This window comes from Trachypithecus francoisi, unplaced genomic scaffold (assembly GCF_009764315.1).
Source record: "Trachypithecus francoisi isolate TF-2019V2 unplaced genomic scaffold, Tfra_2.0 Lachesis_group5, whole genome shotgun sequence".
Lineage (NCBI taxonomy): Eukaryota > Metazoa > Chordata > Mammalia > Primates > Cercopithecidae > Trachypithecus > Trachypithecus francoisi.
In genome coordinates, this window is record NW_022681470.1 from 26,065,536 (window position 1) to 26,079,524 (window position 13,989).

Below are 13,989 nucleotides of genomic sequence, written 5' to 3' on the forward strand. Positions count from 1 at the left end.
AATGCCAAACTTTAACAATTGCTCACAAATGAGTAGTCAAAGATAGCTGAGGAATGAAAACAGCGAGTATAAGTCTATGTTTTGGTAAAATCTGGAAAGATGGAATCAAAAATTAGACAATAACTAATAGGAACTCAAGGTAAAGAGGAAGCTGTTTGGGGCTGCATACGTTTGGGGCTGTGATGTTTTTCAATTTTTTAAGACCTATGGTCTTTGCTTCTTCACATAAGCTCTATTTTCCAGCTACAATATTTTTCCTTAATTCTTAGAGCCACCTAACATAATGTCAACAACACTCACTCTTCCCAAGACAAGGGTAAAAAAATATATATATATATCCTAAAGGGTTCATACAAATAATAGGATATTTCAGGGACTAACAGCAGAAAGAGGTTAAAAAAATTAAATGCACAAAATATAAACAAATATGTTTAAGACATTTCTTTAGGTTAAATGGCAGTGGTAGCTGCTTTGGATTGGATGTTTGTTCCTTCCAAATCTCATGTTGAAATTTCATCCCCAATGTTGGAGGTGGGGTCTAATGGGAGGTTTGGATAGTAGGGGTAAATTCCATGAATAGAATAATGCCCTCCCTCCGAGGTGAGCAAGTTTTCCCTCTATTAGTTCCACTGAAAGCTGGTTGTTAAAAATAGCCTGATGCCTCTCCCTGTGGCTTGCTTCTTCTCTTACCATGTGATCTGTGCAAATGCAGGCTCCCTTTTACCTTCCACCATGAGTGGAAGCTGCCTGAGACCCTCACGAGATGCAGATGCCCAATCTTGAACTTCCTGGCCATCAGGACTATGAGCCAAATAAACCTTTTTCCTATATAAACGACCCAGCCTCAGGTATTCCTTCACAGCAACACAAAATGGACTAAGACAGTAGCTAACTTAGCAAAAGTTGCTCCACTACAAGATATAACTAAAATCTGACAAGTATATTTGTGCTCAAATTTATTAAATGATCTAGTAGAAACAAAAAAGAAATGGATGCCATAAGGTGAAATAGGCAGGAAATATCAGTAAATATATCAGTAAAATACAGGAAATATCAGTAAACATGGTAGTGACTTTCAGTTCAGCCTCAATTATTTCCTTCATTAATTAGTTATGTTGATTATTTTTATGATGCTTTAAAATATGATTGGTGGCCGGGCGCGGTGGCTCAAGCCTGTAATCCCAGCACTTTGGGAGGCCGAGACGGGTGGATCACGAGGTCAGGAGATCGAGACCACCCTGGCTAACACTGTGAAACCCCGTCTCTACTAAAAAAAATACAAAAATTAGCCGGGCGAGATGGCGGGCGCCTGTAGTCCCAGCTACTCGGGAGGCTGAGGCGAGAGAATGGCGTAAACCCAGAGGCGGAGCTTGCAATGAGCTGAGATCCGGCCACTGCACTCCAGCCTGGGCGACAGAGCGAGACTCCGTCTCAAAAAAAAAAAATAAAATAAAATAAAATAAAATATGATTGGTAATTTAACTATACAAACAATACCACTTTTACAGTAAATGTCTGCTACTAAGATATGGTCAAAGACTATAATTGCTTTCTTGCAGGTATCTTTAACTTCCTTAACACTTTCATCACATTTGTTTCACAAAACCACAGCCATGGTTAAAGCCAACTCTCCACCTACTCCTTACCTTCAGCTATGCAGTTGAACCGGCTGGAGAACCACACTCATAATTCATGGCCATGAACACGAGATGGGCCATTAATTCAGCATAGCAATCACACACTACATTTCCCTGATTTATTCCTTTTCCAGATGACCATTTCACATATTTTTCTCTCCCTTCAGACCAACCAATACCTTATCCCTCATCCTCACTTTTAGCTGTTTTGATCTTGCTTCCTACTTAAGAATCAGCATCTGTGTTCACATATTCTCCCTTCCCATCTGTTGCTACAGACGAGTACCTGAGATGCGCGCCTGCCAATCTCTCCACCTGGGTTCTAATTTCCATTTCCTTTTGCCTAATTAATGAAATTGCTCCAACAAGTCTCCCTCTTTTTCCTACATCATCAATTTTTTACCTAAAACCTCTCATCTTAAAAAAAAATTGATCCTGCTTTTCTTGACAGCTACCACCTCATCTCTTTGCAGGAAAACTCCTCAAAAGAAAAAGTTGTCTATATTCACTAACTCTAATTCCTGTCCCACAATTTTCTTTTAAGTCTACTCCACACAGGGCTTTGCCTCTACCTCCCCATCAACATTGACCTTACAAAGTTCACCAATGATATCCACATTGCAAAATTTAACAATCCATTCTCAGTCCTCTTCTTACTTGATATATCTGCCTTATTTGACACCACTGGTCATTCTTTCATTTTAGAATATTTGATTCACCTGGCCTCTAGGGCATAATTATCTCTCAGTTTTTCCTCTTACCTCTCTGGTGGCTCCTCCTCAACCTCCTTTACTGCCTTCTTCTCCTTGACCTTTTCTCGAGAGGCAGCTTCATCTTTGGTGCTCTTTCCTTCTCTATCTACACCTTCTCCTTGGTAATCTCAACCAGTCTCCCGGCATTAAATACCATTTATGTGCTGATAACTCTAAGCTGTATACTAATTTTTTTCATTCATCAGTCTAATTGGATAACTAACAAACAGGTTAAGTTTATAAATGTCCAAAACGTAACTCCTGATTGTCCACTCATTCTGACTCTAGCCACAGTTTGCCTCATTTTAGTTTATGTAAATTCTATCCTTCTGTTAACCAGGCTAAGAACTTTGGAGTAATCCTTGGTATCTTTTTCTCATACTCTACATTCAGTCTAGCAGAAAATCTTGTTTCTTTGATCTTCAACCATTAATATATATTTTAAAATATATTTGTATACTTCTTTCATTATTACCACCCAGGTCCAAGCAATCATCTCACTGGGTTATTCCAACAAACTCCTGATTAGGCTCCCTGTTGCCGTTTTTGCCCTCTATAGTCATTTTTTTTTTTTTTTTTCGAGATGGAGTCTGACTCTGTCACCCAGGCTAGAGCACAGTGGCGTGATCTCAGTTCACTGCAACCTCCACCTCTCTGATTCAAGCAATTTTCCTAGAAACAGGGTTTTACCATGTTGGCCAGGCTGGTCTTGAACTCCTGACCTCAACTGATCTGCCCGCCTTGGCCTCCCAAAGTGCTGGGATTACAGGCGTGAGCCACCACTCCTGGCCTCTATAGTCATTCTTAATGCAACAGCCAGAATGATCCTTTTAAATGGCAAGTGGAACATATCAGTCCTTTGCTCAAAATCCTAAAATGGCTCTATTTTTTCAGAGAGAAATGTTAAAGTGCTACTACGGCCTATAAGACCATATAATCTTTCCCCTAATTACCTCTGTAACCTCTCACCCTCTTCCTCCCTCTCTCATTCCTATCCAACCACACTGTCCTCTTTGCTGTTAGTTGACTATTCTAGACAGAAATATGCTATTCAAGGAATAGTGAGATGGTTAGTGTGCCTGGAACACAGTGATTAAGATAGAGATTGATCAAAGATACAGTTAGAGACAGATAAGGGCCAGACTAGATACAGCATTGGAGGCTACAATAAAGACTGTAGATTTTATTCTAGAAGAGACAGAAATTCACTGAAGGGTTTTCAGCAGGTGAATGTTAATCTGATTTGTCTTTAAAAGATAACTGGGCATAGTTAATTGTACTTGGGCAAGGTAAAATTTTCATAAATTGAGTGTAAGAAAAGAAAAAATAATTTGGAGGCTATTGTAGCAGTTCTGGCAAAATACATTAGTGATTTAGACCACAATGATCAGATTCAGGGTTTATTCTGAAAGAGCTGAAGGGACTTGCTGATGAAATGGTAAGAAAAAGAAGGAAATCAATTATAAAACTGTCTAATATTGTTTCATTGCAAACACGACCAGATTAAAAACTACTTTAAGTGAAACACTTCTCACAATGCTAAAAATAAACTTACACTTCATTAATTCAACCTCAGCATAAATCTAATATAATGCTTTATTTATATGGATTTAAAAATAAGGAGTAGAGAAACTTTCATAAACACTAGGTATATATAGGAAAATAATAAGATGTTAAGCTTGAAAGTACAGTGTTAGGTCTGAATCAAAAGGTAATATCTCCAATTGTATCTTCTTTATAATATCTCCAATTATATCTTCTTTTTAATATCTGCTAGCCATAAACTGGTATTCTTACATGAATTCAATAATTCAAACATTTAGGATCCTCAGTAATTTAAGTCTTTGGAACAAGAAACAGGATGAGAAGTGTTTTATTGGAGAAAACTTACATTGATCATGATCAGGTTACCAGTTCACAAAGGAGACATATTGAAACACTGTTTGATACTAGGAAAAATGTCAAAGGTTTTCTCTACTACTAGATCAGTGGCATAAATCCACCCTAAGTCACCAGTGACAGAAATGCTTTACTTTCATATAAAACATTTAAAAGAACTAGAAGAGAATTAAAATATTTTTAAAACTCCTTACTCTGGCCGCAGAAGCAAAAGAATCAGGGCCATGCGCTGCATTTCTTATGCCATCTGTTCCAAAGAGGGCTCTAATGCTTCCAGAAGCATCTGTGCGTGCCACCCCAGAGTTTGCAGGTCCCAGCAGTCTTTTCCATTCACATATAGCATCATCTCTTAAAATCTCCATGGCAATAACAGGACCAGTTGTAATAAACTGGATCAGCTCACTGCAAAACAGATAGAAGATTAGTTTGCTTCTTTTTTCTGTTGACCTAGTTATCTATCTTAACAACAGGATATATTTAAATTGGATTATTTCAACATAGACATGAATATTAATAATCTTAGAACCATTGAGAATAGTTAATTTTACATGGGCAAGATAAATTTTTCATAAATTGACTGTCTTGCAGTGGCTCAATTCACTTCAAATCACTAGTAATGTCAAATTACTGTTAGCAGAAAAATCACTGTTCTGTTAAATTAAGACTATTTCATGACTTAAAATGCATATTGTTGACCTATGCTTTTCCCAGTGCCCTAACAGGTACAGAGGATTTTCCTTTTTATTTACATGTGTTTACCACTGCAGTCAAGTACAATTTCACAATATACAAATTGATGACAGGGATGGATGCCTTGTAACATATTTTTAGAAAGAATTTATTAATTTTTTTGTGTAAAACTATTAGAACTCAAAGACTGACAAAGAACTCTCTCAATCAATAAACACTGAGTTGGTTTGGTGATTTAAAAAAAAAAAACCCCAGCAGGCTTCAAGAAATATCCTTTTATTAGTGTAAAAACTACTCTGGGTTATTTCTGTATTAAATTATTAAAGCTTATGCATAGGTTCTTGATTAAAAATCTAGCACTGAGTCACAGTCCCCCAAGGTATAAAAAACAGTATCTCATTTTATTTTCTACTTTTGTATGTGTACAGGATGCAATGACAAGTTTAACTATGAAATAAGTGACATCCTCCCTCTGACTATATTAAGCAGGGACATAGTACTTTTTAGAGTAAGCCCATGTTTTTCTCTCATCCAAAGTAGAGAGAAGAGACCCTCCTGGAGAAAGGAGCATGGTGTGACAGGCTGTTTTGTGCCCACTAACTTATGAATATTTTTTACACATTTCCTTCCACCCAGTACCATGTTACATGTCACCTCCCCTCAGTACTTTCTTTTTAAAACACTCTCATTCGTTTTGAAGAATATTTCTAAGAAATAGTATGTACAAAAAAGTATTCTTATCTTCTACCCTAAGAAGTCTATAATAACTCCTTATACATTTTCTGCCAAACCTTTGATGCCAAAACAAACAAAACCCCCAAGACCAACCATTAGATTAAAAAAACCCAAATCAAGGGAGCAAACCATGTTTATTCACTCAGTAAGCATTTAATAATTACCTACAACATATCAGCCTCTGTACCATAAAAAAAAAAATCCCCCCTTCAAGACACTTACAATCTAATGCCCTATTAATACAGAATTCTCAAAACACACAATCAAACAAGCCTATGAACATGGCATGTAACAATACAGGGAATGATGTGCCTGATCATAGATACTGTTTCATGCAATTACTTCACCTAGTCTATTGTTACATCATTCTCATTAACAGTCAACTAGTTTATCCATTCTTTTTTTTTTTTTTTTTTTGAGACGGAGTCTCGCTCTGTCGCCCAGGCTGGAGTGCAGTGGCCGGATCTCAGCTCACTGCAAGCTCCGCCTCCCAGGTTTATGCCATTCTCCTGCCTCAGCCTCCCGAGTAGCTGGGACTACAGGCGCCTGCCACCTCGCCCGGCTAGTTTTTTGTATTTTTTAGTAGAGACAGGGTTTCACCAGGTTAGCCAGGATGGTCTCCATCCCCTGACCTCGTGATCCGCCCGTCTCGGCCTCCCAAAGTGCTGGGATTACAGGCTTGAGCCACCGCGCCCGGCCTTATCCATTCTTATAATAAAATTTACTGCATGCAAGTCACATATAAATCATTAGACTAGGAGTTGTAATTCAATTCTATAAACATATACAAAGTTTATACCAAAAGATAATTTCCACCAATTTTCTAGAAAATTGTATATGGCTATTCTAACAAGACTTAGGAATATTTTATAATGCTTGATTTGAAATAATCCATAGCATAATAATTTTCTTATATAAATTTTTTTTAAAACCCACTACTCAGTGCAGGATATCAAATAACATGTCTACCATGGCCATTTCATTTGGCTGATATAACATTCTTTCTTATTAGAAGTGTAAATACTCTTTGTCAACAGTAACATGAGTATGCAAAATATTCACTTAAATTTAATTACATGTCAAATATTTAGAATATATAGATTCAGTGTAACATATTATTTGTTATATGTCAAGGAACAAAATATATATCAGACTATTTAGTTAAAATAGAAGGGTTCCATGAACATTGCTTTATGTATACAAGACTACCAAAATAATTTAAAAGTACAACAGGCTACAGTAACCAAAACAGCATGGTACTGGTACAAAAACAGACACATAGATCACTGGAACATAATAGAGAACCCAGAAATAAAGCCACACATCTACAGCCATCTGAACTTTGACAAAGTCAACAAAAATAAGCAATGGGGAAAGGATTCTCTATTCAATAAATGGTGCTGGTATACCTATCAAGCCATAAGTGGAAGAATGAAACTGGCCCCCTAATTTTAACCATATACAAAACTTCACTCAAGATGGATTAAAGATTTGAAAGTAAGACCTCAAACTGTAAGAATCCTAGAAGAAAACCTAGGAAATACCATTCTGGACATTGGCCTTGGGAGAGAATTTATGACTAAGTCCTCAAAAGTAATGGCAACAAAAACAAAAATTGACAAGTGGGACTAAAGAGCTTCTGCACAGAAAGCTTCTGCACTAGCAATAGAGTAAAAAGACAACCTACAAAATGGGAGAAAATATTCGCAAACTATGCATTCAACAAAGGACAAATATGCAGAATCTGTAAGGACCTTAAACAATCAAACAAGCATGAAACAACCCCACTAAAAAAATGAGCAAAAGACATGAATACACACTTCTCAAAAGAACATACAAGCAGCCAATAAGCATATGAAAAAATGCTCAATATCACTAATCATCAGAGAAATGCAAATCAAAACCACAATGAGATACCATCTCACACCAGTCAGAATGGCTACTATTAAAAAGTCAAAAAATAAACATGCTGGCAAGACTACAGAGAAAAGAGAATGCTTATACACTGTTGGTGGGAATGTTAATTACTCCAGACACTGTGGAAAGCAGTGTGGATATTTCTCAAAGAACTTAAAACAGAGCTACCATTTGACCTAGCAATTCCATTACTGGGTATCTACCCAAAGGAAAAGAAATTCTACGGAAAAGACACATGCACTCATACACTCATTGCTGTGCTATTCACAATAGCAAATACATGGAAACAACTCAAGTGCCCATCAGTGATAGACTGGATAAAGAAAATGTGGTATATAACACAGAACTCTACACAGCCATAAAAAAATAAAATCATGTCCTTGGCAACAATATGGACACAGTTGGAGGCCACAATCCTAAGCAAATGAATCCAGAAACAGAAAACCAAATACTGCATGTTCTCACTTACAAGTAGGAGCTAAACATTAAACACACATGGACACAAATATGGGGATAATAGACACTATAGACTACTAAAGGAGAGAATGCAGGTGGTGTGAAAAACTACCTATTGGGTATTATACTCTCTATCTGGATGATGGGATCCATACTCCAAACCTCAGCATCATACAATATTCTCAAGTAACAAATCTGCGTATGTACCCCCTGTATCTAAAATAGAAACTGAATCTTTTTTTAAAAAAAGTCAAAAAACAACAGATGCTGGCAAGTCTGTAGAGAAAGGGAACACTTATACACTGTCGACGGGAATGCAAATTAGTACCTCAACCACTGTAGAAAATAGTTTGGAGTTTTTTCAAAGGACTTGAAACAGAATTACCATTTGACCCTGAAATCCCATTACTGGTATATATCCAAAAGAAAACAAATATTTCTACCAAAAAGATACATGCACTTGCCTGTTCACTGCAGCACTATACACAATAGCAAAGACATGGAATCAACCTAGGCGCCTGTCAGTGGTGAAATGGATTAAAAAAATGTGGTACATATATATCATGGAATACCATGCTGCAATAAAAAAGAGTGAAATCATGGCCTCTGCAGCAACATGAATGGAGATGGAGGCCATTATCCTAAGCAAATTAACACAGAACAGAAAACCAAATACCATATGTTCTTCCTTGTAAGTGGGAACTAAATAATGGCTACTCGTGGACAATAATATCTACTGATGGCAACGACAGACATTGGGGACTATTAGAGTGGGAGAAAGGGAAGGGAGCAAGAATTGAAAAACTAAGTATTGGGTATTATGCTCAATACCTGAGTAATGGGATCAATTGTACCCCAAACCTTAGCATCACACAATATACCCAGGTAACAAACCCACACATGTACCCCCTGAATCTAAAGTAAAAGTTGACATAAAAAATACAAATTAAAAAAATTAAAAGCCCCACAAACACAAAAGCATAACAAAAATATTGAACATCAAATATAATTATCACTCCATTTTTAATCAGCCAAAAATTTTAAAAGTTACCCTTCTTGTAATGTAAACAAATTATCCTATTTGCAACTAACTAAAGTTTAAGATTTTTAATGATAAAATATAGGAATTCTTAATAAAAACACAGAGAGTGCAATTCTTAGAATTCTGTGCAGTTGCAAGATGTTGCTATGGCCCTTCTGACAGATTATTTTCATGTAATAAATTTTAAAAATATAACTCCATAGTTTACCAGGATATCCTCCTTTATATGCCACTAATCCCCAAATTAAGGACCTACTTGAAAAAGGGCCTTGATTGGTGATCTACCTGAAAATCCAATGCTTCTTTCCTATAAAATAATCAAAATGCCAATAGTTAAGAATTAGAAAAGAAAACACTTATTACTTTAGCTTACATTAATGAAATAAAGATAAAATCCTCTCAATCTATACTAATTCATATTTTAATTAATAATTTTTCACCAAATATTCTGTCAAAGCCTCTCTTTTAAAATATTTTGTAAGTATGAGTAATAGCGATGTAAATAAAAATTAACGTAGGAGGCAATATTTACTTTTCTACTTATGTTATATATGGTCTATCTTCTTCTTCTTTTTTTTTTCTTTCAGATTGAGTCACCCAGGCCAGAATGCAGTGGCACGATCTTGGCGCTTGCTACAACCTCCACCTTCTGGGTTCAAGCAGTTCTCCTGTTTCAGCCTCCCAAGTCACTGGAATTACAGGTGTGTGCCACAATGCCTGGCTAATTTTTGTACTTTTACTAGAGACGGGTTTCACCATGCTGGCCAGGCTGGTCTCAAACGCCTGATCTCAGGTGATCCACCCACCTCGGCCTCTCAAAGTGCTGGAATTACAGGCATGAGCCACCACACCTGGCCTTATCTATCTTTTTTCACAGCATCCTGAACATTCTAGAAACAAAGGTTAATATTTGACCAATGAGAATACTTGTTTTTTAAAGTCTAAATAAGTTGCATCCAAAAAATGCAAAGCCATCTTCTAATTAAAAATTTGTCACTTTTTTTCCACAGGCTTTAAACTTAAGAGTTTAGGCTAGAATTTTAACTTAATGTTTACAGCTTTTTTTCTTAGCTAGGTCTCTCCAAAGGAAAGACTATACAGTCGTGTTTTTAAAAGCTGCCTGAGAAATTCTGTATCTTAATTTGTTTTAATTTTATTGGTTACTAATGCTTTAACTGACATCATCAAAAAACGGCAGAATATGGAAACATTTAGAATTCAGAGTTTATTAATTGTAACAGGGACTTACTTTTTACATTCATATTGCCACTAAAGAATATCTACACAGGCAATAAAAGAATGCACTTTAAACTCATTAGCTAAAAACTCTGAAAAACTTTTTTTTAAAGCAAACCAGGTGACTCTCCTAAATCTGTGTAGTTTCCTAAAGGCTTTGAACTGGGTTCACAGTATGTGACAAATATATGTAAACATTAACTACTTTTAAAAACTGGAACGTGTTCCCTAGCAAAGAATCAACCTTTCAGGCTTGAGAATTAATTTAATATGCAATGCTTTTAAGATTTTATCAGCATATTACAAAATGAATTTATATAACAAGTTACATCACACATACTCTCATTCTAACCAAATGTACTTAAACATTCATTTGGCTATGAAGAGATTATGAAATATGTAATGCCAATATAGAGAATAAAATTCATCCTGAGACATGCAAAGGAGAAAAAATTCTAATTTTTCTAGAGCCAATTACAGCCATGATTAAATTATTCTATTTATTCCTTACAACAATACATTGAAATAGGTGTGATCACCTTCATTTTACATTTGAAAAGAATAAAGTTCAGCATGGTTACATAACTTGTCCAGTTCACAAAGCTAGTAAGGACAAGATAAGAAGATTTGAACCTAAAGCTCTCTGCAAATTTCTGACTGCTTATGCTCTTGCTACTACTACTGCAGAACAACATTCCAGAGGGTAAATAGAAAAACTCACAAAAAAAGAGATATGTATATATTGCATTACAGTCTAAAATGGAGTAAAACTGAATGACTGAAAAACTCACATGGAGAATAAATTAGAAGAGTTAGCAGAAGAACACTAAAACAACCAATTCTAAACTTTTCAAACACACAAAAAAACTGAACTACAAGAAAGGAAAAAACAACCATAATCTTGAACATCCTTGAAAAGAAAAACCTCAATCCATTACTAAAAATGCTTCATTGTTTTCATCCAACATGTCCCTGATTCCATAGTTATCTCCATTCAAAATCTAAAATTGAAACCAGGATGAGAGTTCATAAATGTTTTCCCATCATTCTTACCTAATTTTTTGCTTAAAAGGCTTAGAAGGAGATAAGTATTAACAAGTGAATCACTATCTAGAGAAGTTTTTTGTTATTGTTTTGTTATGTTTTGTTGTGTTTTTATAAAGAAACTAACCGTTCTTTCACAAGGATCTATCCATTAACTCTTTCAAGAAATAGTTACTTAATGCCTACCTTCCTTGTGGCACTGATCCAAGAACTAGAATTACAAAGTCATAAAGAACTCAGCAGCTATCTTCTGGATATTACATCATGGGGGAACTGACATTTGAACAAACAATTTTAGAAAAGATGCATACATTGTGAGAAATTCCTCCAGGTGAGTTTCTCTCTTCTAACTTGTCTTATTGGGTATGCCAAGAATGCAAGGACCTGACTGATCTTTATCAGTGTCATTTCTCAGGATTGTGTTTGCAACAAGCAACCTTGAGGGATAAGGTAAAGCCTCTCTTCAGTATAAAGAGTTAGGCTTGTTTATTGCTTGCTAATGGAACAGCTGGTAACCCAAGTTCACCCCTCCTCAGTTGTGATGCCACCCTCTACATACACAGTATACACCTAGGCCTAGGTCATTTTATTCCTACAGGATATGGAGGCAAGGAGAACCAATATAAACACGATGCTCATGCTGCTTGCTCTACCATAATAGTCTTTTGTCTCTGACTCAGAAGTCTCATGTCATCTGCTAACATCCATGGAAGAGTTACAGGTAACTTCCTTGCTTATAAATTGGATGAAATCCCAAGCTCACCATACTAATAAAAATACATGAACTGATATGAATGATTACATAAGCAGTTAAGTTTTCTTGGGAATTAGTTTCCATGAGACACCTGAGTTGGTTCTGAATGATGAATAGGAATGGACTAGACAGAAGACAAGGCAGAGCATTCAAGACAGTACAGTATTACGTACAAAAGAACTGAGATGGGATAAAGCACAACATGTTCAGGGAACTGAAACCTAAGTATCCTCTTAGAGCTATTACAGTAGGTGAGTCCAGATGACTAAGAGTCTTGTATACTCCATCAAAGAGCTCGTCTGTTTGTCCATTTCTTCCTGCATATGGGAAACCACTGACAGATTTAAGGAAGGGAGTGGTAACATGTTCAAATTTTCATTCTATAAGGTCCATTCTAGTGGCAATAAGAAAATGGCATGGAGCAATCTTTAGGTAGGAAATGAGCCATCAAGGAATAGAAGGTAGTAAGTCAAGAAGTAGACAAATCAGTCAGTAGCCTATTTTGATACTTTGAAAGCCTGAATATGAATCTATAAAATGCCTAAATTAAGGGGCTGCAATAGGAATCATAAGGAGAGTATTGCTCCCAGAGATATACAGAAAGCAGAAGTAAAAATATTTATAAATCAGGTAGGTATGAGGAATGGGGGAGCAGCAAGATGAATCTAGGATCACTTTCAGATTGACAGTTGTAGAGAGAAGTCAAGGCTGAAGATGTATTTGGAATTAATCTATAAGTAAGTGGTAGGTGATCATTTGGACATGGATGGGACTACTCAAGCAAAATTGTAAAGAAAAGTACAACAAGCTGGATGCAGTGGCTCATGCCTGTAATTCTAGCACTTTGGGAGTACAAGGCAGGAGACTCACTTGAGGCCAGTTCGAGACTAGCCTGGGCAACAAAGCGAGACCACGTTTCTGGAGGAATACCTAATCAAAATCATAGTGACAGTCACTGAGATGGGAAAGCAAATAGAACAGAGCCCTGTATGATCACTCACAGAGATGCTGAAGTCATCCCAACTGTCAGGAGACACTGGAATAGAAGGAGACTATAACTTTAAACAAAGTGTCCAAATCTTTAACAAATGTGGAGTTTGTGAACTGTAGAATGGAAATGAGGCTCAGTGGGTGGTAAAACAACTAAATAACATGAATTTCCAAGGATGAAGAAGAGTACAGATTTTTAGGAGAGAGCTAAAACACGCTATATCATGACCCTGTGACACAAGAAACATTCCTGAGTGAGCAGCCTACAGGACTAAAAGGTAAGGGATGTCCCTGGAGAAGGGTCAGATTTCAACTAAACTAAAAATGTGTGGGCGAGGATACATTCTGTTAAGACACTATGGACATAGGGATATTTGTTCACAATGAAACTTGATTTCCAGAGGGTCCAGTGAAAATGATTTGGTAAGAGATTTGTGTTCAGAAGACTATGAGAAAAGGAAATGTATAACTACAAATGAATAGGTGTGTTAACAAGTAATTAGAAGGGCTTGCATCTGTGGTACTCCAAAGAATGAAGTGTTTCATAAGGCATGGGTGGAATTAACAAGATTTAAGGTTTCAAAGAAACTAGCAAATGTACACCCTATGGTGCTCTTGAAGTGTTCGCTGGTTTTAGCATCTTTCTTCATGTGCTATAGGGCCATTATGATAAACAAAGAGCATCTTTACCACAGGAAGTTGGATACCAAGTCATCAGACACTGGAAGTATAGAGACGCTAAACTCCTGTAACCCTCATCACAACTTTATGACATAGGTACTATTATAAATCCCATTTTGCAAACGAAGAAATAAACACAGTGGTAAATTGTTCAGT

The 13,989-nt window shown here is 36.4% G+C and overlaps 1 protein-coding gene across 4 annotated transcripts in view; it reads right to left on the reverse strand.

Moving 5' to 3' along the window:
- NME7 (NME/NM23 family member 7) overlaps window positions 1–13,989 on the reverse strand; it is a 235,379-nt gene that overhangs the window by 169,334 nt on the left and 52,056 nt on the right. For 3 of the 4 annotated variants that reach the window (XM_033198961.1, XM_033198963.1, XM_033198959.1), the window contains 2 exons: window positions 9,385–9,435; window positions 4,483–4,690 (listed from right to left, as the gene is read on the reverse strand). In XM_033198961.1, the coding sequence (XP_033054852.1) occupies window positions 4,483–4,690; window positions 9,385–9,435 (259 nt within the window). The remainder of the gene's footprint in view (window positions 1–4,482; window positions 4,691–9,384; window positions 9,436–13,989) is intronic. The other variant, XM_033198960.1, reaches the window with a different exon arrangement.